Source organism: Oryzias latipes, chromosome 3, assembly GCF_053564925.1.
Source record: "Oryzias latipes strain Hd-rR chromosome 3, Olatipes_Hd-rR_3.1".
Classification (NCBI taxonomy): Eukaryota; Metazoa; Chordata; class Actinopteri; order Beloniformes; family Adrianichthyidae; genus Oryzias; species Oryzias latipes.
This window is the reverse complement of record NC_136239.1, coordinates 40,455,667-40,477,247: the sequence shown is the minus strand read 5'-3', so window position 1 is coordinate 40,477,247 and position 21,581 is coordinate 40,455,667. Positions and strand designations below refer to the sequence as shown.

At 47.5% G+C, this 21,581-nt stretch overlaps 4 protein-coding genes across 8 annotated transcripts; 2 read left to right on the top strand and 2 right to left on the bottom strand.

Annotated features, from left to right (window-relative positions):
• Positions 1–1,879: 1,879 nt before the first annotated feature.
• On the bottom strand, positions 1,880–6,993 carry LOC101156074 (protein C19orf12 homolog). Of its 3 annotated transcripts, XM_004067489.5 has the most exons (4): positions 6,854–6,993; positions 5,040–5,144; positions 3,359–3,527; positions 1,880–2,794 (listed from the first exon to the last, which is right to left on the bottom strand). In XM_004067489.5, exons 3-4 carry the CDS (start codon positions 3,522–3,524, stop codon positions 2,529–2,531), a joined length of 432 nt encoding a protein of 143 aa, XP_004067537.1. In that variant the 5' UTR covers positions 3,525–3,527; positions 5,040–5,144; positions 6,854–6,993; the 3' UTR covers positions 1,880–2,528. The 3 variants fall into 3 exon arrangements, with proteins under 3 accessions (XP_004067537.1, XP_078800830.1, XP_004067538.1); XM_078944704.1 differs by lacking the exon at positions 6,854–6,993 and having other exon boundaries at positions 3,359–3,629; positions 5,040–5,124; XM_004067490.5 differs by lacking the exon at positions 6,854–6,993 and having other exon boundaries at positions 4,694–5,043.
• si:ch211-260e23.9 (tumor protein p53-inducible nuclear protein 2) lies at positions 6,475–9,656 on the top strand. 2 transcript variants are annotated; one of them, XM_023953737.2, is made up of 4 exons: positions 6,475–6,668; positions 8,025–8,162; positions 8,246–8,387; positions 9,082–9,656. In XM_023953737.2, exons 1-4 carry the CDS (start codon positions 6,476–6,478, stop codon positions 9,308–9,310), a joined length of 702 nt encoding a protein of 233 aa, XP_023809505.2. In that variant the 5' UTR covers position 6,475; the 3' UTR covers positions 9,311–9,656. The 2 variants fall into 2 exon arrangements, with proteins under 2 accessions (XP_023809505.2, XP_023809506.1); XM_023953738.2 differs by having other exon boundaries at positions 6,557–6,668; positions 7,985–8,162.
• zgc:162297 (uncharacterized protein F13E9.13, mitochondrial) lies at positions 9,580–13,807 on the bottom strand. Its single transcript, XM_078944703.1, has 8 exons — positions 13,682–13,807; positions 13,462–13,530; positions 12,915–13,119; positions 12,538–12,620; positions 12,286–12,466; positions 12,053–12,203; positions 11,245–11,372; positions 9,580–9,873 (listed from the first exon to the last, which is right to left on the bottom strand). The coding sequence occupies exons 3-8, from the start codon at positions 12,985–12,987 to the stop codon at positions 9,683–9,685; spliced, it is 807 nt and encodes a 268-aa protein (XP_078800829.1). The 5' UTR covers positions 12,988–13,119; positions 13,462–13,530; positions 13,682–13,807; the 3' UTR covers positions 9,580–9,682.
• Positions 13,808–13,948: 141 nt separating this feature from the next.
• Positions 13,949–21,566, top strand: ccne1 (cyclin E1). 2 transcript variants are annotated; one of them, XM_004067487.4, is made up of 12 exons: positions 13,949–14,237; positions 14,555–14,604; positions 14,818–14,896; positions 16,201–16,266; positions 16,443–16,588; positions 16,663–16,798; positions 18,538–18,684; positions 18,758–18,853; positions 19,132–19,266; positions 20,247–20,358; positions 20,447–20,604; positions 21,035–21,566. In XM_004067487.4, exons 2-12 carry the CDS (start codon positions 14,591–14,593, stop codon positions 21,194–21,196), a joined length of 1,251 nt encoding a protein of 416 aa, XP_004067535.1. In that variant the 5' UTR covers positions 13,949–14,237; positions 14,555–14,590; the 3' UTR covers positions 21,197–21,566. The 2 variants fall into 2 exon arrangements, with proteins under 2 accessions (XP_004067535.1, XP_078800828.1); XM_078944702.1 differs by having other exon boundaries at positions 13,961–14,237; positions 14,818–14,856.
• The last annotated feature ends 15 nt before the right edge of the window (positions 21,567–21,581 follow it).

The following is a 21,581-nucleotide window of genomic DNA, read 5'->3' as shown; positions in this document are numbered from 1 at the left end:
TAGAACTTCTTACAGTTTGGCGGGCCGCATGTGGCCCCCGGGCCGTGGTCTGCCCCCCCCCACCCCCCCACCCCCCCACCCCCCTGATCTAACCTGCACTAAAAGCTCCAGAAGCCTCAGGTTCATCTATAATTAGCTGCTGCGCATAAAGCAACAAGCAGGAAGTCCACGCCAGGTTCTCCAAATGTGTCTGAAACAGCAGGAGGCCTGGCGGGTCCAAACCCGTTTACGGCCGGATGTGACCTTCACAGAGGCGGCCATCAGGTCTGCGGCGGCGGTCTCTGCCGGCAGGATTCTGACCTGGCTGGAGCTTCTGTGAGAAGCTTAATGAACAGCAGCGTGATCCATCTCCTCGCCGCTCATGCGATTACAGCAGGCGAGCCTTTGTGCAGCGCTGATTCCCATTCCTGCAGCGTCTCATTACGCAACCCGGGGCCCATTTCTCCGGCCTTAACTCACTTTCTGCAGAACAGACCCAGCAGAGAACTGAGGGAACAAGACGGCGGTCGGGTTTCCATCCTGACAGCATCACGGGTCTATCTGTGCTTCAGCTGATCAGATCTCTGATCAAAAGAAGCTGTTAGTGCTGCTGCACATCTGTTGGTTCATGTTTGGATCAGAACCTTTTCTGCTGAGCACTAACTTTGAGGTTTTCACTTCCCCTTTCTCCTTCCGCTAGACTTAGACTGCAAACTCACAGAGGAAACTTCCTGAGTGCACGTGGAAGAAAAACGTTCAATATTTGACCCAAAACATGAAGCGCTTCACGTCAGCATGATAGGATGATTGGGTTGAACACTGTTGACTTCAGAAAAGTTCGTGGATTCTCCAGCGAGAAAATCTGAGAAACTTCAGAAAAATGGAAGCAAAACCCAAAAAGGAAAACGAGTAAAAACCGTAAAAACCGATGGTTTAGTCCGAGTCAAGAGACCTGAAGACGTAAATCTGAGTTTGTTGTTGAGAAAAGATTTCAAAGACATAAAAAAACTGAAACTGAGCAGATGGTTTGAAACCACTTCTTCTTATTTTTGTCCAGATGTTTGGTGGAACAGAAACTCTGAGGAGCAGAGGATGATCGGGTCCCGGTTCTGATTCTGCCGCGTTTCCAGCATGTGGAGGGGACCGCCGAGTCCACCAGCTGATCATCAACCAAACATTCAGCTCAGAGTTCAGCCGCTTTCAGTCTCCAATTCTACAATCAAATGATGAGGAAGAGCAGAGGAAGAGGATGCTGGGAAACAGTCATTTCCTGATGAAAAAACACTTTTCCCCCAAATAAAAGCCTCTGATGGACGTCAGGTTCTAAAGGACATTTTCATCATTCATGTAGTTTGTGTGTGTGTGTGGGGGGGGGGGGGGGGTCGCATCCTGTCGTCTGCTGCCCCCTGGTGTCCAAAGAGTCCCGTGATTTCTGGGACTTTAACAGAAAAAGGGTTCACATCCACGCCATCTCTGCCGATCGGTGTAACCCTTATGCTTATTGAGGTGTTCTCCTACCATGACAAAGGTGGATAAAGGTGGAAAGATCTCATGTAATCCATGGACACCAGTGAAGATCACAAATCATTGAAGAAAAAAGGTTCAGAGCACTGTCTAGTGGGTCTAGATGACCCGACTCTCAACGTTAAAGTGTCTAGGGATAAATCCGGGGTCATCAACCTTTACCGCCAAAAGAACCATTTCTAATGGACCAGAACCTGGCGGGAGCCGCCAAGACCCTCTGCCCTTGTTACGTTTTTGTGGCCACTAGGCTTAAAATATAGCTTCTTAAAGATTGACAGTAGTTCCATTATAGTATAGTTTGATTTCTCTACATATAAGAACTGTAAGTTCCTTTCAAAATAAAATACAGTGCAGCAGATTGAATGGAATTTAAAACTTGTTATAAAAAAGACTTTTATTTATTTTCTTCTTTCACCGTCTGTTGTAAACATCACAACATTTGCACAGAATCTGATTGAATACAATGATTGTCAACACACACACACACACAGACTTAAATCCCTCTGGAGGTTTTCTGACCTAAATGACTGAATCTGAACTAAAAACCAACGGCTTACTCCGGATGTTGTTCTTCGCACCCAAAGAGCCACAATGAAGAAGCAGAAGTGGCTCCGGAGCCTCAGGACGTCTACTGGTGTAGAGTTTTCACTGTTGCCATGGGAACAGTGTGGACAGCATCAATCTTTTCTTTCCTGATTTAAAGTCAAAGATTCTGGTTTTTGAAATGCTGAGTCAGCTGTAACGTCTGTGATTTCGGGTGAACAATGTGAGAGTTTAACTTTCAGACAAACTTTGGCTCTTTTCTGTTTTCCTCTTTTGGCAGCAGCCAGATGGACTCTTCCGCCCCCTGGTGGCTGCTTGTGGTACATTCCTGATCTGAAACTGATTGAAGTCTTTCAAACGTCCACTTCTCCAGAAGGTGAAACGTTCAGAGGTCATCGTGTCTTCATGTAGTGGAAAGAACAAACGTCTAAACGGGTTCTGAAACCCACGCCACAGGAGGCGGAGACGACTCCGCCCGGGTTTCAGTCTTGAAAACGCACCTCTGCCCGCAGCTGTTTGGTGACGTAGCTGATCAGCGTGGCGGCGACCTGCTCCTTGAGGGTGGCGTTGGCCATCACCAGGGCGATGAGCTGCGTGGCGTTCATCCAGTCCAGCCGGCCCAACACCCCCATGATGTCCTCACAGAGCTTCTCCTTCTGGGTCTTAGGCAGCTCCATCAGAATCTGAGGCAGAGGCTGGAACTGCCCGCTGGTCATCCAGCTGCCCAGGAGACCGCCCACGGCGCCGCCTGACGAGGACACGGAGGCGGGGTTAGCACAGCCCTACATGGAGCAAAGAATCCTTTCTTCTAGTTTAGACTTTTCTACGGGACTTCAGTTCAGACGTGTGAGACACGGGTTTCCACATGGGACATACAGAACATACCAACATATGTCACAAACGTGTTTTTGTTTCAGAAAATCTAATCTACAGACTTTGTCAAACTCCTGTTTAGTCAATGAGAATTACAGATGAAACCTTTTTGGAGACTGAGGGGTCATGACCTTGATGTGTGGACCACCTGTCTCCCCGTACAGGTGTGCCAGCCCCTATCCACCCGTTGGGACGAAGCCTTTAGGTAAGCAGGCTGAGAATAACCCGCTAAAACAGGCTGACTACGTAGTTCCTGCTGTTACGTCTCCGTTTGAAACCAGAACTTCATCTCAGAGACTTCCTCTTTTATTCCAAAATAATAAAAACCCGTTTGGTGACCATATACTCGCTTCCTGACCCATAAACTCTGCAGGGTGGGGTCGACATGACAGCACCAAGGATTCAGATCAAGCTACAGAGGAATGATGGGGGTCCTTACCCACAGCAATTCCTACGGGACCACCGACGAGGCCCCCCACAAACGCCGTGCCTCCCGCCACCGCCGCTCCTTTGGCGGAGCTTTTGACCGCCACCTTGATCTTATCGTGGGCCGATATCTCACAGCAGAGGCGCATGATGTCGTCCATTCGTGGAAACCTCTCCATGACCTGAGAGAGGAAGATGAACGGAGGAAACCGGAACAGGAGAGGAGGCGTCAGGAAAAACCAAAGCAATGCTTCTCCATTTCAGTCCTTACTACCGTCTGCATCCTGAAAGAAATAAAGTCGTTTGATCTGAAGTGAACAGACCTTCTCCAAAAAGGTTTTGACCTCTTTGGCTTTCCATACCTGCTGCCGTACCGCTGGTATTTATTCTATTAGCTTTATTCAATATAAACAGATTTACAGAACATGCAGACAAGTGGATCCAAAACAAAGCAATGACTATAATAATTTAACACAAAATAATTAACAGTAGAAGACATCGGAATAAGAAATTATAAGTTAAAAAATGACAAAGAAAAATCAACAATGAGGAAAAAATTCACTCATCAAATAGGGAAGTAGAAAGTTTGACCCGTCCAGATTTACAGTCTATGATGATTTTTTCCCCTCGTCATCCAGTAGAACATCAGAAGCAACAACCAGTGTGACTTTTCCAAAGAATTACTGTGTATAATAAGCATAACAGGAACAACAAAAAGGAAGTATGCTAGTAAGGAATAAATAACTAAACAATAATTATAAGAACATTAACAGGTAATATCGTTAGGAGTCATTCATTAAACAAAGAGCAGCTATTGTTCCAGGGTTACATGCCTTGGATGTGTTCATCTGTCTAACATGTTCATAAATTCAAACATCTCTAGTTCAAATATGTCAGAATTTGATTGAAATTTACAATATTAATGTTTAATTTGATAAATCGTTCAAATTGGATCCAGAATTCAAGTTAGAATTTACAAAGGTAGAAAAGTTGCACTTAAAATAAAACTACAATTATTTATTTGAGAATTTGGATATAAACATATTTGTGGGGTAAATGTTAAGTAGAATTTTTTATGTATTTCTTTAATTTAGTTTCTTATACAAAATGTATCTGGCAATAATAATCATGCTTTTTTCCAATTAATATCATTTCAGTTCCGATATATTTCTCCTTTAGGTGTTATGCTTCTTTTTTCACCAAAAGTATTAAGTATATATTTATTGTAGCATTTTTATTGAAAATATCAATACCATTATTTATTAAGAGAGTCTATCAGAAGCTTCTTGATGATATTAAGGTGAGAGGTCATCAGTTGAGCTTTCATTACTGTTTTCTTTGGTCTTACCGGGGTTTTACCGGAATCGGTTCGCTTTCACTTTCAGATTTAGCCTCGAATGAAAAAAAATCACTCCAAGTTACTTTTTAAAACCAGACTGTCACGTTTAAAAGACGCTGGTCTGGATGTGAAGGTTTGATGATCAAATCCAGATTCAGTCTCCGGTTCAGACCACTAAACAGAGGAGGAGGGGGATTTAGATCCTTTTGAAGTTTTCCGACTTTCACTTGGAAAACATTCATCGTTACACACAAGAAAAAAACATAATAAAAAGTTCGACTCAAGTTCAGCTAAAACAACAAAGACAAAAAGTTCACATCTGGAGACTTTAAGGGTTTCGCGATGCATTTCTCACCTGTAAATGTCCCCGGATGATATGAATTATTGAAACAGAACTTCTGAAGTTGGATCGTTCCAGGTCAGAGGCGGGAGGGGCTCACTTCCGGGTACATCCGTACAACTGTCGTGTCAATCAAAAACCGGAGAATTAAAAAACGTTTTTCTTTCTTTTTGGAAAAAGTTTTCAAACTCTCTTCTAATCCAGCTTTAACAAAAATAAGAAAATAATTTAAAAAATTTCTAGGTTCAGTGTTTAGTTTGGAGTTCTGCGCATGCGCACTAACATCACCATTTTTAACATTGGCGCGGTACTTCTGGTATAAATATAAAATATTTTAGCACCTTTTTAATCTAAATAAAAGTACAATTTTCGCATATTTTACGAAATTGAAGAGTTATTTTATGTTTAAACGTATTTGATAAAAACTATTTATCGAATATAGAAACACAATACATGTATTTTTATAAGTCATAGTCTTGATGCTTTATTAAAAATCCAAACAGGCAATTTTTAATCCAATTATGTGGAATGTTTAGGTTTTTCGTCCAACAAATAAGACGTAAAAATACCAACAACAAAAAAATCTGTGTAAACAGTTAAGGAGTGGAGTGAAGCAATTCTGATTTTATTTATGTTTTCTTCCAATATCAACGACAGAAGCCCGATTTAAAGGCTGGTTTAGAGGTGAACTAAACTGGAGTCTCTGCAGAAACATGTTTGTGTTTAAGGATCCGCCTGTCTGTCCACCGCCTGTCTGTCCACCGCCTGTCTGTCCACCGCCTGTCTGTCCACCACCCTCACAAGAGCTGATGTTCTAGTGTATAACAGGGAAACTACAAACCCTTGCAGGCTCTTTGAAAAAAGTAAAACACCTGAAGTTCATTTTCTTAAGTATACTAGTGTTTTTATTAAGTGTACTTGTGCCATAGCAAGTCTGCTTTAGGCATGTACATGTACCACTGGAAGTAAACTAAAATGCAAATTGTATTTATTTGTACAGCGCCTTTCATTCCAGCTGAAAACACAAAACACTTTACATAAAGGCAAATAAAATGGTCCTAAAATATGAAAATTAATTAAAAAAGAGGAAACACAGGACCATCATACACAGTTCCCTCCCTCAACAGATTCCTCCCACCCAGTCCCCCCCAATATAATTACTAACTTATACTTCCTCAGACTATATTGGAACATTTGAAGTATGTACATAATTTAAGAAAAATATCCTGCCTCACTTTTAGTATAAGTATACTACTGGTACACTGAAATAAAGTACTTTTACTGCAGGACGATGGTTGTTTCATTTATTAGTTACTGTTTTGTACTATTGTATTCTACTCGACTGAACTTAAAATAAAGGATTTGTTTTAAAATATGTTCCTACTCTAAAAATGTTCCCTCCCGGTTTCAAATTTGGTTTCGTCCGTTTCCTTTCCGAGGCAGACTTGTTTATGTGTGACGTGGCCGTAGCACGAGCTGGATGCTGCGATCTGATTGGGCAAGAGGCGGTGACGTCAGGACTGAGACGCCCCCCCCCCCCCCTTTCAGAGGTAAACAACTTTTCCATCGCGGCGCACTCAGGGAACAAAACAACACGATCCGGTTCGACCGTCAGAACTTCTGCTGGACCGGGTGAGCGTAGAGGTGAGTCTTCATTCATGTGTGTCGCGGTGATGCGGCTGCTCCACCTCTGTACTCCTCCGCCTTTGTTCTGAGACTGACGGACACAAAGTAGTCCTGAAAAAACAACAACCTCCTCTGAACCAAATACACCGGGCGGGGGCGACGCCGCCAGGTTGGAGCAGAACTTGACCTTCAGCACCGAATACCTGACATCCGTGTGTTCTTGTGGTTGTGGGTCATGACAGACCCGTCGGGTTTGTGTTATCCTCTGGGGGGTCGGGGGTTCGGTGCGGACGGGCGGTGGGAAGCCTGGATGCAGTGTCCTGGAAAGAGCCCAGCCCGGGGGGTGGAGGGTGGAAAAAGAACGCAGTGTTCACCAGAGGTCAGATATTTTAGGTCCAGTGCGGCTCTAAAACTGAAGCAGAAGGGCTGCAGTGCCTCCAGCGACCACCAGAGGCTGGTGGCAGTAGAGAGTGAGTTCTCCCTAATACAAGTTTATGGACGTTTTTGGCTTCAGAAGCATTTTTTTTTCCAAAAACGTTCTACTTTTTTAATAATTGTGACAACTGATAAGATTAAAAACCTAAACATCGTTTTTATGTGTGCAGTGCATGTTGGGTAGTCTTTGCTCTGACGCCACATGTCAATCATCATAAAAATATCGCCAGATAAGGGCCGGTGCAGGGCACCCGCTTAGACGAGAACAGTGGGGACTTTTTCGTCTGATGAAAACCACAAAAACCCAATGCATTGTGGGAAACTGTCATTCTTGGTTTTTGTTGAATTTTGACCAACCAGGGACTCCGTCTGGAAGCGGTGCATGGGTCGTGCCAACCTTTGTGAGGGGCGTGTCTTTCAGCCGGAGGCTGGACCTAACAGAGCTTTAAACGGCCGCTCTGATTTTGGCGGAACGGTGAACATTTGGACGGAGTTTAGCGATGACCTGTTGAGTACACATGTAGACATGTTTGGTGTTTAGGTCTGTCCTAAAACGCAGCAAACCTCCCACCAGCTGAATAAACTGACACCTGATTTAAAAGGATCTATTTCCTGCAGAGAAACCATCAACATTTGCTAGTTATTGGATCTGGTAAATCTGTGTCTGCAAAGAAATCTAACCTTGTAGAACATTGACTGCATCTCAGAACTGGACTGAGTGGCCCCGCCCCTTCTCATTTGATCTCATAACAAAGCCTCAAACATCGTCTGTAGAGACCAAAAGGAGTCCATTCAGTCGTCTGCAGTGTTTGGCTTCAGAAATGTCCTCTACAGAGGACCAATCTGCTGCTCTGGTGTAGCGGCGGCAGCAGAAACTTCACCCGTCGTCTGCTTTTCAGGTGGGACAGGCGCAGTTTCAGGCCGTTTTGTTTTCTGCAGACTGTGACAGAAGCGTGGAGATGATCGGCAGGATCCTCTTTAACCTGCTGGGGGGTGCAGGAGACGACCCGGCAGACGACTGCTGCCATCACCTGACGGAGGTGGAGGACGAGGGCTGGGTGCTGGTCAACCTCCCAGGTGAGAAGTGGAGCAGGAACGGGACTCGCCCTGGTGTTTTTGGTGACCCGTCGAGCTGAACTGGAGCTGAACTTTCTGAACAGAGAACGTTGGCGCTTCGGCCTCGGGTACGGATTCTCTGGAGAACCTGCTGATCGAGCATCCCAGCATGTCCGTCTACCAGAGGAGATGCGGAGAGGAGGAGCTAACCACCGACGAGGAGGAGGAGGAGGAGGACCCCTCCAGGTGGTTCTCTCACACAAACATACGTCAGCCATCTATGAGGGGACTTTGAGCTATTTTCACTTTTTACAGAGCGAAGCTTTTATTCTGAAGGGAAGTGAAGCCGCATGAAACCTGCAGACAGCCTGAAGGAGAACAACTCAGTAAAATCACAGGAAAGAGAACATTTTTAGAGCTATATCACTGTGGTTACCGTGATAATTACAACGTGGACTTTGTGCAAATATTGTTTTAAAAATGTTCACACAGGTTTTTACTTTGCATGATTTGGTGCTTAAAAGAAGAGAAACGCAGCGAGCACGAGTCCGGATGACGGTAAAATCCACGGTCCGGCACCATTAGAGAAGTTATGGGACAGTAAGAAAACTTCCTGACGACAGGAACAAAACAGGACTTTAGGTGGCTGTAAAGAAGCCTGTTTAAAAAAAAGGTCTGCAGAAAAGTTTGTTGAGCAGCAGAACAGATGCAGCTCTGGAACCTGCTGCAATGTCCCGGTTCTGTTCAGGAGGAAGCAGCTCAGACCCAACAGAACCTTTACTCTCTGCAGGACCCCCCTTCCCCCCCCGACACATGTTCCCTTCATTTCTGCTTTCCGCCATCAGGCACACCGCCCATTCCACGTCCTGCTACAAAGTCAGAGCTTTAGGAAATCCTCTGCCGGTTTAACCCTCTGCTCTGGATCTCTGTGCCCGCGCAGGCCGGTCACCGTGGCGCGGCGCCCGTCCTGGCACCTGGCCGGTGGCGGGATTCTGCTGGCGTGGAGCGAGCCGCCGCTGGCCGTGCGGAGGTCCTGGAGCCCGGCGGAGAGGAAGAAGCTGAGCCGCGGCGCCCTGCACAGGCATAACCTGGCCAGGGTTCGATTCTCGGTGGGGGCGAGACGCTACGGCCACTTCAAGCAGCCCTGCCAGCGACTGTACAACTACTGAGCTCCGCCCCTTCCTGCTCTGGTCCTCTCAGGTTTCCTGTCAGTGCTGCACTGCCGTCTCTGTGCAATGGAGGCATCACGCATCACAGTGAATGTTTGCCAGAAAGTGTGAGAAACGACGAAAAGGAGTGGATTACTTTGTGTCATTTAGATTACTTTGGTAGAGTAGAGAGTACTTTAACTGCATGGAATTGTAGGTGGAAGGTGGAAGAACACGACCTTCGTTTTCCTGCTGAAAATTCCTCACATAAAAGAACTTTTGTACGACAATTGTTTGGAAAAAATGCTTTTTATTTGTGTGTTTTTGAAATGTTACAAAAAAGTAAATAAAAACTTGTTTTTATAAACTGCAGGCCATTTTTTATAATAATTTTTACTTCCGAAGGTGTCGAATCTTTTCCATAAACCTCTTGACTTTGTCGGGGTCGACGGCGTCGGCCCAGTGGCCCCCCACCTTGAAGTGGGAGCCGATGATCCAGCCGCTGGCGTCCAGGTAGCGGTCGACGTTGTCCAACGTCACTCCAGAGCCAATCAGAACGGGGATTTTCACCGCACGGCTGACATCTGCAGAGACGGAGACACCGCTGGTGAGAACCAAGCGAGGAAACTGCCGAGTCAGCAGATCCTGCAGCAGAGACGGCTCCTCGCCGGGACGGACGCCAACATTTCAGAAAAATCTGAGTCATCACCTGAGAAATTGACGGGTTTTTTGACAGGTGAGAAATGACAAAACCATCATAATCTGATGGAAGATCAAATTTTCATCCAAAATTATGACATTTCTGAAGAATACGGTAAACAAAACAACGTTTACGCCGACCATTCTCGTCATAACGTCCTTCCATAACGAGCCTTCAACCCCTCATGGCTTCCTGTCACTCAGGTAGAGCGCTCGCCGTTTCCTGAAGATGCACAGGATGTAACGTCTCTGACGCCACGCAGACCGTTAGAGTTTACCGCACGCAACTGTCATTACAAACATGGGCGGGGCCAAAGACAAGTAGTAGGTTGTGATGGCCCCACCCACCTGTCATTTAGGAAAACTCGTCTAAATTTTACACAAATTTGAGTTCAGTGAAAATTGAAATTAAAATTAAAACACATAAAGCAGTGAACACGAAGAACCCTTTAGAACCCTTTAGAACCCAGGTGAGCTGCGACAATAATTCACATTTCATTAAAAATCATTCTTTAGTGTGTCAAAGGTGATATATCATCATACAGTATATATGGATATAGTTCTTCGGAAAGGCTGAAGAAAAGCAGGACACAGGCCTTTTAAAATGAGATCTGCCCCCTGTGGTCATTTGAGGAAGTGCAACTGTTGATTTTTCTCAGGGGGGTTTTAAGTTTGGGATCAGAATGTGGGGGTTTGGCTTCATCATAGCCATACAGTCACACTTTGCCTGAAGGTGGAACATGTTTACAGATCACAAGTTTGAGTTTCCGCGTTGAAATAAACTCTTGCCACACTCATGATAATATAAAGGACATTTCTTAATATGAGAAACTCTCGGGTTTTGTCTGAATTGTTCCTGAACCCCTAACAGACGACAGAGTCCAGGACGATCCGGTGTCCCGGATTTTAATGGATTTGAGACTCAGATCACTACTTTGTTTTTTTTTAAACCAAAGTAAAAACCTAATAAATAAGAGCATTTCATTTCAAATTACATTTATGTACATTTTTGCAATGCATTGTTTACTATATTCACCAATCTAGTGAGCATTGATGTACACTGTCTGACTTCTGGGAGATTTCCAGGCTCTGGATTTTAGAGATGTGGGTTGGGACAGCCCGATATGTTGTACCGAGTCGAGAGTAGTGAGGGGATTTGAACACAACTTTCGGATGTTTTCGTGGTTACCATAGCAACGATGAGCAAAAGGAGGGGTTATTGGCAGGAGGCTGAGTGTGTGGGGGGCACCTATTACCTCTGAGCTGGCGGGGGTCCGCCGGGTCTCCGGTAGCTGCTCCAGTGAGGATGAGTCCATCTGAGAGGAAGAACTGGGCGGCTCGAGCCGTGTCCTCCGTGGTCACGTCAGACGTGAGGGCGTGAGCGCTGAAAACACACCGTCCACACTCACGTGACTGAGCGGTTGGGGGGGCGGAGGGGGCTTTCCCTCCTGTTGAGTATTTGGTATTTGGTTAAGTATTTGGACCTTCTGACGCTCAAGTAGCCACAGGTTTACGGGATTTAGCCAATCACAATCGAGTAATCGTACAGAAAATGGTGCCAGGGGCCAAATATGATGGATGTCATGACAAGAGCCTTCGGGCCATGTTGGGCCCATGGGCCAGACTTTGGACATGCCGGGTGTAAACTGTATTGCGTTGGCCACGGCCTACAGTAACCACTTAATCAAGGTCTCAGCCCCTCGGATGCTACACTCCAATGAAATGATCTGATGAGGATTCATTCAGGTGTTTTTCTTTAACTTTAATACTGTCTTGTGGGGTCCAGATGACCCCCCCTTCCATTGACGTGTTCTCCCTACCATGACAAAGGTGGAAAGATTTCATGTAATCCATGGACACCAGTGAAGATCCCAAATCATTGAAGAAAAAAGGTTCAGAGCACTGTCTAGTGGGTCTAGATGACCCAGTCCCAATGTCACACTGCCTTCAAGGCTTCGTTTTGAATGAAAGCACAGGTTAGAGTGTCTTTGACTGTATCTGAGAACTGGAGCGAGTGAGTGTGACATCACCGGACAGGTCGCCGTCTTCCGGCACAGCCCTCACCTGTGCTTCTTTTTGATGTCGGTGAAGATCTGCACGTGCTCAGCTCCAATCTGCCGGCGGTACCGCAGCAGGTCGCCGGCGCAGGCGTTCAGGAGGCCTTCATCCGCCACATGGGAGAAGACGAAGCCCTCTGCCCGGACGAAGTCCAAACCTGGAACCACGCAGATGCAGAAGCGTCGCCGTCTACACTTCACGCCTTCAAACCCGCCGCCTTCTGCCAGGAACCAACAAACCTGACGCCAGGGCCACGGCCAGGGCCTGCCGGTTAGCAGAGGACAGGATCTGCACCCCGAGCGGCAGAGACGGACAGGCTCTCCTGACGGCAACACAGACCGCCGTCATGCAGGCGCACACCTCAGGACCCACGTGGAACGTGTAAGGAACATCGTGCATGTTCTCCACGATCAGACCGTCCTGAAACAGCAGCTGGCAGTCATCCCGACCGAGAAGACCCACGAAGGAACACCAGCAAAGACCGCACTCACCACCCCTGCTTCACGGTAGACATCTGCCTCGCGGCACGCCTCCTCCACAATCTGGGACATCGTCAGGCGTCCCAGAGGGGAACCTGAGTGAGAGGAGACGTTCCCTCACACCGGATCAAGTCAAACAACCCGATAGTAGGAATGGAGATCCAGTTTCTGGGATGAAACTAATTTTTCTTTTGATTTACTTTGAATTTTTAGAAATTCATTTAAAAAAACAGAAGCATCCTGGAAAAGAAGAGTTAAAACTGAAAGTTACTGCTGAGAAATAGATCTATATTTCTGTCTAGTGTGGAATGAAAACGCCTTAGAAAAGTGGAGACAGTTTGGTGGGAAACTCAAACTCCTGTCTTCATTGCTGAAACGGGAGACTTTACCTGGCAACGCTTTGACGTGAATCATTCCGATAACCACTGACTTCAAGCGTCCGAAAAGCTCCAGGAACTTCATGTTTGGGTTTGGCTGAAACTCCAACTGCAGGAACTAAAGTTCAGCTTCCACCGAGGGACCGGATCACGTGACGGAGCAAAGGTCAGGGGCAGAGGTCAGCGGCACGCCGCGTCCACCACGTCTGTTAGGATCCTTCAGCCAACGGGAGACGCAAAAAAAAGAAAGAAAAACAACAAAACGTCTCTGCAGAAAGAAAAAAGTTACTAAAGCATGAAGTCACTTTAACTTTGTCACATTTGACAAACACAAGCATTCATAGACACAAACACACTCTCTCACGCACACACACAGATACATCCAGACAGATATTTTTATATCTCAAACTCATGGAATCAGGATTTAGGAAACTATTTATTAAATTATGGAAAAAAAACATCTTCTTTTTACAGTCTTTTCAGACTCATTTTCCAAATGAGTGGATTAAAATATGAATCCATTTCTTTGCAGCATTAAAAGTAAAAAATGGGAAAAAACCTTTATTTTTAACCGCCTTAAGTTTTCAGTAGATTACATGTCGCTTGTTTCCCGAAGATCTTCTGCTTCCTGGAACAAAATCTTTAAGTGTTACAATGATCAAAACAGTAACTTAATCAATATTTGTTTACCCAAGTAAAGGTAATCAGTAAGGGGCAGTAAAGTTACTCTTAAAAGCTCAATTTAACCAAAAATGTGTAAGGTAAATGTAACGTGTTACTTCCTCTCTCGGCGTGTCTCTGTGACGCAGAGTAAAGGAGGGAAAAAAGAGACACTTATGTGGCTTAATAGGCGGGAAAATCTAAAAAATCTGCAAAAATCATCAAAAATATTCATATTTTCGCTGGTTTCCAGTCTTCTTGGCGGTTTTTCCCGGGAGACCGCGGCTTTGTTTACATCTGACAGGCTGGCCACGCGGAGCCGGCACACTTCCGGCCCGGTGGCCACGCCCCCGCAGCTGTCAGCGCCGCGGCCACGCCCCTCCCACAGCTGCAAAAGCGGGATTTTTCTTTCCCGGCGGCGGAGCAGCAGCTGAAGGCGCCAGCAGCCGTCAGAGCCACTCAGAGTCCCGCGCGCGTCCGTCAGGAGGTCCATGGAGGAGAAGGTCGCCAGTCTCCGAGCTTTGGCGCCAGTTTGAAGCGGCTCCGCCCGGAGGGACGCTCGGGTTTTAGGCGCCAGCTCCAGGGAAACCCGCCCGGCCTGCACAGGCTCTGTGAGCGGGCAGCTCCGCCTCTGACTCCCGGGGACTCGGAGCGAACTTCAAGGAGTCTCTTGGGGTAACTTTTCGCTTTTCATCGGGGTGTTACGCGCTGAAAGGGAACTGTGTATTCGGTGTCTCGGTAAGTCCCGCTCTGCGTGGCCGCTGGCAGGTAAAGTTCCCGCGGAGCGGCTGGAGTGATTGTGAGGGCTCCGGGGGGCTCGCGGTCCTCTGGGGGGAGGGCACGCGCCGCTTCTTGTTCTCGCGGGCTCGTGCGCCCTCAGAGCCCGCTTCTTCCCCGCCACTTCTGCGCCGGGCTTTGTCAGGAGGAGGCGCCGCTCGGGTGGGGGTTGGGTGTTTTCTGGAAGCCCGGAGCTAACGCTGGCATCCCCGCAGGTTTGCTCGGAGTGTGGGCCAGCGCGTCCGAGGACCATGCGAGGACAGCGGTGAGTTGCTGTGTTTTTTACCCCGCTTCCAGCGCTTAATATGTCGGGGGGAATGAGCCGCTCTGACGGCGCCGTCCGTCGGCGCAGCCCGGTTAGCCGTCCGGCTAACTAACCCCCGTGGCCTCCTCCTCCTCGGGGGCTAAACTCTGGGAGCCCGCGCGGAGGTTCTGGACGCTTCTGGACCACAAAGACACGTCTGTTTTTTCTCCACAGGGAGCAGAAGGAGCCCACGAGTGTCGCCCCCACGGAGAGGTCAGAGAGGAGCAGAAAGAGGAAGGCAGATGTGGCCATTGTACGTGAGCGGACCAGCTGGTCTGAACTGGTCCATCAGACTGGTTCTGCTCTCTTTATGGTCCGGCAGAACCTTCAGCTATGGAAGCCCAAACATGACAAAACTCACAAACCATATTTAAGGCCACAAAAATGGATCCATTTAGCCAGAAATTCTTTCCAAGACGTGATTTAAAATTATTTAAACTTATATTGATTTTTATTTCCAGGAGGAGGTTGAGGTTCTACAAACACCCCCACAAAACGGTTAAACAGATTTGCGTTTTAGTTTTCTTCGCATCCAAACTTGACACCATTTTTTTCCCATAGTTTCCATTGACTATAAAAACGGCTTTGGATGCTAAATTTGTCTCATGTAAACACGATAAAACTTTCATTCATCATTAAAAATAACGGTTTCTGCGCTTGGAGGAGGGGAGTTTTTGAGACGTGTCTAAATTAACATATTTGTCAAAACTGCTTTTTGTATTAAATGAGCCACGTGACCAACGACCGGATGGCGAGGTGCTTCTTGGTAGGAGCTGGCGGACTTGTTGCACGGCGGGCGCCACACAGCTCGTCAAAAGTTGAGCATCTCGTTGGATCCAACAATTCCACATTTCCCAAAATCTGTTTCCTCCGTAGCCCCTCCCACATGTGAGGAGCTCGCCACTCCACGGCCTGAAAAAGAGGCCGCCGTCTCCCTTTGTTCACGCCCGTTGGCGTGTTTTTGAATGACGTGTCGCGTCAGTCGCTTTGTGTACAATTGTGATTTAATGGAAACGGTGTAATTGCAAAAATGTTTATTCTGCAAACTTCTAGAATTTACATAAAGTTTGGCGCATGATTCAAAATAAAAGAACTGATAAAAAGGTTTGTTTGGTTTTTAAAAAAAAAGGACTTTATTAATTTATCTGAACGTTTGTCTCATTTTAAGATCGTGGAGACGAAACGAATAAACATGAGAACAAAAGCTACAAAAATAAAACTAGAAAGCTGTAAAAATCGTAAACACTCCAAATATGAGACGTGTTGGTCGTGAAATTTACTAAGACAACCTGATTTGTGCCAAAAAAAAGAAATTAAATAAATATGTTGATTCCTATTTAATCATTTCATATTTTTTTAAATATCTTTCTGTAATTGATAATTGATGAATGGAAAACAGAAGATAATCTGGAATCAAAGTTGTTTGAGCTTTTATTTTGATAGTTTCATCTTCCACTGTAGACATGAAGTGTGTCTTTCATCTGTGATGAAGATTTTGTGTTTTTGTGTCTCAAAGCTGCTCAGAAGTCGCCGTCAGTCGTTGTGTTTGCGTCTCAGTTCCTACAGGATCCTGACGAAGACGAGGCAGAGATGACGAAGAAGAGGCAGCATCTGGACTGTGAGGTGAGGCTCGTTCGACACCAAATGTGGCTCCAGGACGCCGTTTGACGCCGTTTCTGTACGGATGTTTCAGATCCAAGTCTGATCTGCCGGAAAGCTGAAAATCTCTGGTTGACGACCAGGAAACGGCGTCCCGTTTGCCTCTGAACTGCTGTTCTGAGCCTCTCTTCTGTGTCAAGGTGGACTGGAGCCCCGACTCGGACCGGACCAGCCCCCATCGGTGGACGCCGGAGCGCCGCCAACAGATGAGTGCCGGTTTCCTGCACCTCAACTTCCACAACATATTCGTGACCCCGGTCCACTGCGCCCCCCTGCCGGCGCTGTGGTGAGTGTAAACCCCGCCTCCCCGGGCTCGGCGCCACGGAGAGCCGCCGCTAACGGTCGCTCTGGCTTCTCCAGCTGGGCCAGCAAGGACGTGGTGTGGAGCAACATGCTGGCCAAGGACAAGAGCTACTGCAGGGACGTCCGCATGCTGGACAAGCACCCCCACCTGCAGCCCAGGATGAGGGCCATCCTGCTGGACTGGCTCATGGAGGTGGGTGCATCCGGAGGCGGTCGGACGCTCCCGCCGTTACCCCCTTCTCTGAAAAACTGAACGGCCGTGGGAGTGACGGTAAACCTGCTCTGCCGCATTTCTGCTGCAGGTTTTGCTGTGCGGCGTCTGAACGTTGTTGTTTTAAGGTCAGGATTTTCAGGAAAAACCATGCAGACCTTCAAAGTAAAAGCCTGTCTAGTGTTTGAACCAACAAACGGGTGACGGCGGCGTTTCATGGCTGCCGTTAACTGAACGTGCGCTAAGATGAACTGACGACGGTATTCAGGAGCTGAGTGAGCGTAAAGCTCTGACGGCGCGACCGCTGGGTTTGGGAGCCGTGTTCAGGGGGCGTGTATGTCGCTCGGGGGCGGTAACCTTTCTGGTTGATCTGATTGGCTGAAATTTGCAGGTCAAATCCCAGCGGGAGGAACCATCTAGAAATGAATGGGACCAAAATCTCTGATGGGGCTCAAAAGAATATTTCACCAATGAAACCCAAAAAAAACGTTGGTGATATCCAAAGGTTTTGAAATTATTATGGGATGGCTACACGACCTACAGCGTGTGGCAAGATGAGAAATGTGGTGTTTTTCCACATAGAAATGTTATTTTTCAATTGATCTTTGCAATATTTCCCCCACATACCGCCAGGTGAAGTCTACAACCACAACCCAAGTCATTTTGACCTTTTGACCTTGGGACAATCTTGAATTTTCCTAAAATAAAACAATCCCCTTTAGTACCTTTTTTCAAATAAATGTCAGTTCCTGGTAAGGTTTTCAGTCTGTTGCCTCCTAACTGCTCAAGCGTCATATGATTGTAGATTTTGAACGCCGTTGGCGTGGCAAGCTTGCAAAAGTGGCGTTCCCTTTTTAAATTTTTTTTTTACTGGAATGTGGTCAAATTTTAATACGCGAGTCGTTGGCTTAAGCAGAGCGAAAAGACATGACATACAAAATTAACCTATTGGGTTTGTGGGCGTGGTTAACAAAAATCCTCCGTTGCTAAGAAATTCCCCAACTTTACCTTTTATTATTCCACTAAAAGTCACACAAACCTGTCCGACATCTCCATAGCAACCAAAGCAAATGGTTGCTATGGAGATGAAACCAAGAGAAAAGCATAAGAATGTATTTTTACTATGAATTGTATCACATGAAGGGGGAGAGCGAGCGGCGAGTAGCAGCTGCTCTGACAGTGAGGGCGGGTCAAAAGGGGGCGGGTCCTGCCCCCATACAACGCCGCGCCCAGCTTCCATTTTTTTATATTTCTTCTGTCGGGTTAATCCTTGTTTGTGTTTGACATTTGTCTGCTTTGAAAACAGAGTGTGTTTAAATTTAGCTAAATGTTTTTACCCTCAAATATCAAGAACATCAGGAAACGCCCATTATAACCACTGCAAGCATTTTAGGTTTAACCAATCACTGTGTAGACGAACAGGCTCCGCCCATTGCAGATTCTAAAAATGGATAATTGATGTAGGAATCCCTAAACCCGTTTGTTTTATGTTCACACATTTCCAGGACGTTTTTGTCCCTTTTAGCTTTCCATACTTGTGTTTTTGTGCTTTTTTTCTTCACATAAATTGCAGTAGGAGGAGCTGCTTTGTCTTTTTTGTTTATATTTTCTGGCCTCTAACGTAAAGCGTTACCGTTTAACCCGGTTTGGTGTCGTCCCTCCGGCTGTGGTGCGTTCACGGTCCACCGCACCGTCCTGAACTCTGAGTTTTCCGTCTGCAGGTAAGCGAGGTCTACAAGCTGCACAGAGAGACGTATCACCTCGCTCAGGATTACTTCGACCGCTTCATGGCCACGCAGAGGAACGTGCTGAAGTCCACGCTGCAGCTCATCGGCATCACCTGCCTCTTCATCGCCGCCAAAGTGGAGGTTTGTTTGAACGCGGAGCCGCCGCAGGTTCAAAGCGCCCGTCGTCTGAACGCTCCTTGCTCCGCCCCTACAGGAGATGTATCCTCCAAAGGTGCACAACTTTGCTTACATCACCAACAAAGCCTGCACAGAAGACGAGATCCTCAGCATGGAGATCATCGTCATGAAGGTAACTGCGGCGCTTGTTCAGGTGGCTGCCGGACCCGCGGTTTGACGTCTGCAGGAAAATCCAAAAGTTACTTCTATCGGCTTTTTCTTTTGTACATCAAATGACTTTCTTAAAATTGATTTCATAAAAAATGAGTTGACTGAAAGAGAGACTAGTTCTTTTTTTAGATGTATTTGAACATCAGAGAAATGCTGCAGCACCACCCTGTGGCAGGAGGTCTGCATCACCGCCTGCAACAAAAGTCCTACATCTGAACCTGCTTTTCTCCGCCTCCACAGGAGCTGAACTGGAACCTCAGTCCACAGACTCCCATCTCCTGGCTCAGCGTTTACATGCAGGTGGCCTACCTGAAGGAGACCGAGGAGCTGCTGGTGCCCAGATACCCTCAGGCCACCTTCACACAGATTGCAGAGGTGTGTGTTTTTGAGCGCAGGCGGCGGGTCTGTCTATCAGGGTGATGGATGTTCACGGACCTCCCAAAGATCACATGTTGTAGTCGTCTGGTTCGTGAGCCCAGAGTCCTTCACGTGTGCCGACACCTGCAGAAGACTTGCTGTGACGCCGCACGGAGCGGCAAACGCTTCAGGAAGCTGAAGACGGACGGATGTCCTGATGGAGAAAACGCTGTCCGTCGTCCATAGCAACCGCATCCTTTTGCTTCTGATAACCCTTGTGCTGTCTTGTGTGGTCAAAATGACCCCACCCTTCCATTGACGTGTTCTCCCTACCATGACAAAGGTGGATAAAGGTGGAAAGATTTCATGTAATCCAGTGAAGATCACAAATCATTGAAGAAAAAAGGTTCAGTGCACTGTCTAGTGGGTCTAGATGACCCCACCTCTATCATTAACATGCTTCCAAGGCACGTTAATGATAGGAGTGGGGTCCGGACAGGACGCACAAGAAAACCATGTCATCTGCAAAGAAAAGAACCTGCGTGACCTTTGTGCTATCCAGGGCACCTTAACGTTGGTAGTGGGGTCATCTGGACCCCACAAGACGGGTATCGGCTTGTTCAGCTCCCTGTCTTGTGGGGTCCAGATGACCCTACAAGACGGCACAAGGGAAAAATGAGCGAAGTCCATTCTATTTGAATCTAAAAGAGGTGGGTCGTCGTCCTTGGCAACCAGCGTTCCATTTGCCACGCCCACATGGGTAATCTTTGATCATGGAAGGACTCGTTGGAGCTGGTGGAGACGTTTCTCCTCTGTGGCGTCTCCATCTCTGCATTCGTCCACGCAGGGCGTCCACATGTCGGCGAGACGCTTTTGTTTGTGAGGTTTTTCCGTCGACTTGGTGGCGTTAAACCGTTGTATGGCGAGACCGTCTGGAACCATCCACGACTCCAACCAGCTCAGGCCGAAGGTTTCTGACGTCTGTCCTCCTGTTGCAGCTGCTGGACCTGTGCATGCTGGACGTGCGCTGCCTGGAGTTCTCCAACGGCGTCCTGGCCGCCTCCGCTCTGTTCCACTTCTCCTCGCTGGAGCTGGTGGAGCAGGTTTCAGGTGAAGCCTCAGTTTGTGTTTTTCTCACCTATGCGCCTTCGATGTGGATTTAAAAAAAATGGCATCTGGCTCCGCCCCCTTCCTGCAGCTCTGAAGAGGGTGGAGGTCGAGGAGTGCGTGAGGTGGATGGTGCCGTTTGCGGTGGCGCTCCGGGAGGTCGGCGGGTCGGCGATGAAAGCGTTCGTGGGAATCCCTGCGGAGGACGTGCACAACATCCAGACGCACGCCGCCTACCTGACGTGGCTGGTGAGTGTTCTTTTATTTTGAAGGGATGCTGCTACCTCTGAACATGAATAATTCTGTTATCATCATCTTATCGATGTAACGGGTTTTTAAGAACATCCAAGCCCCTGAACATGTATAAAACTGGCAAACATGCGACGTGTCGCTATGGCAACCGCTTGATGCTGAGGTCTGAAGGCTGAAGTTTTTCTGAGGTAGAGAACCGACCTGCAGCTCGTGGAGACCGTTGCGATTACGATACGGCGAGCAGGCGCTTGTGTGGTTGCCATGGCGACCAGACTGGCGGGTTTTTTGTAGTCGTTCAGGTTTGAGTATCTGTGAAGAACGTCGGGAGGTTTAACCCTGAACTATTGGGAGGAAGGAGCGGCGCCCCAGTCTGCCGGGGCCCTGCGGTGCGTTCAGAGACCTCAGGTAATGTGCGTTCTGCGTGCAGGAAAAGGCCGACGCCTACCGGGACGCGGACCTGCATCGCTCCTGTGCCGTCCCCTCCGGGGTCCTGACTCCGCCCCTGAGCAGTGAGAAGTCGGAGGACTGGGTTCAGGCGGACGCCGCGGCTCTGAAGAAGAGGATGTGCGCGCCGTCCAGACCGCTGTGATTGCCGGCAGAAGTGGGAAGGGACGGAGGTTTCCGGTTAAACCGGAGACTCCGCCCCCACCAGTGACTGAGCAGCCGTTTCTCGAAGCGACTGCGGCTTTTTACTCTATGCAGATCTGACGGCGTCCCCGTCTGCCCACCGACTCCTCCCAGGAGCCCCGGCTCCAGGTGCTGCTATGAACCGGGCGTTTCATGATGGAGACTTTTTTTTCTTCTTTTTTTTTTCCTCCATCAGCAGCTCGGCGACCTCAAAGGACGGAGACACAGCCGAGCTTCAGAAGCTCCGGTTTTTTAAACCCAAACCAGAAAATTCAGAGACTTTCTACCATAAATGCTGCTACGTGTTTTCAAATAAAAGTTTTTTATTCCCAGTTGGGCTCCGCCGT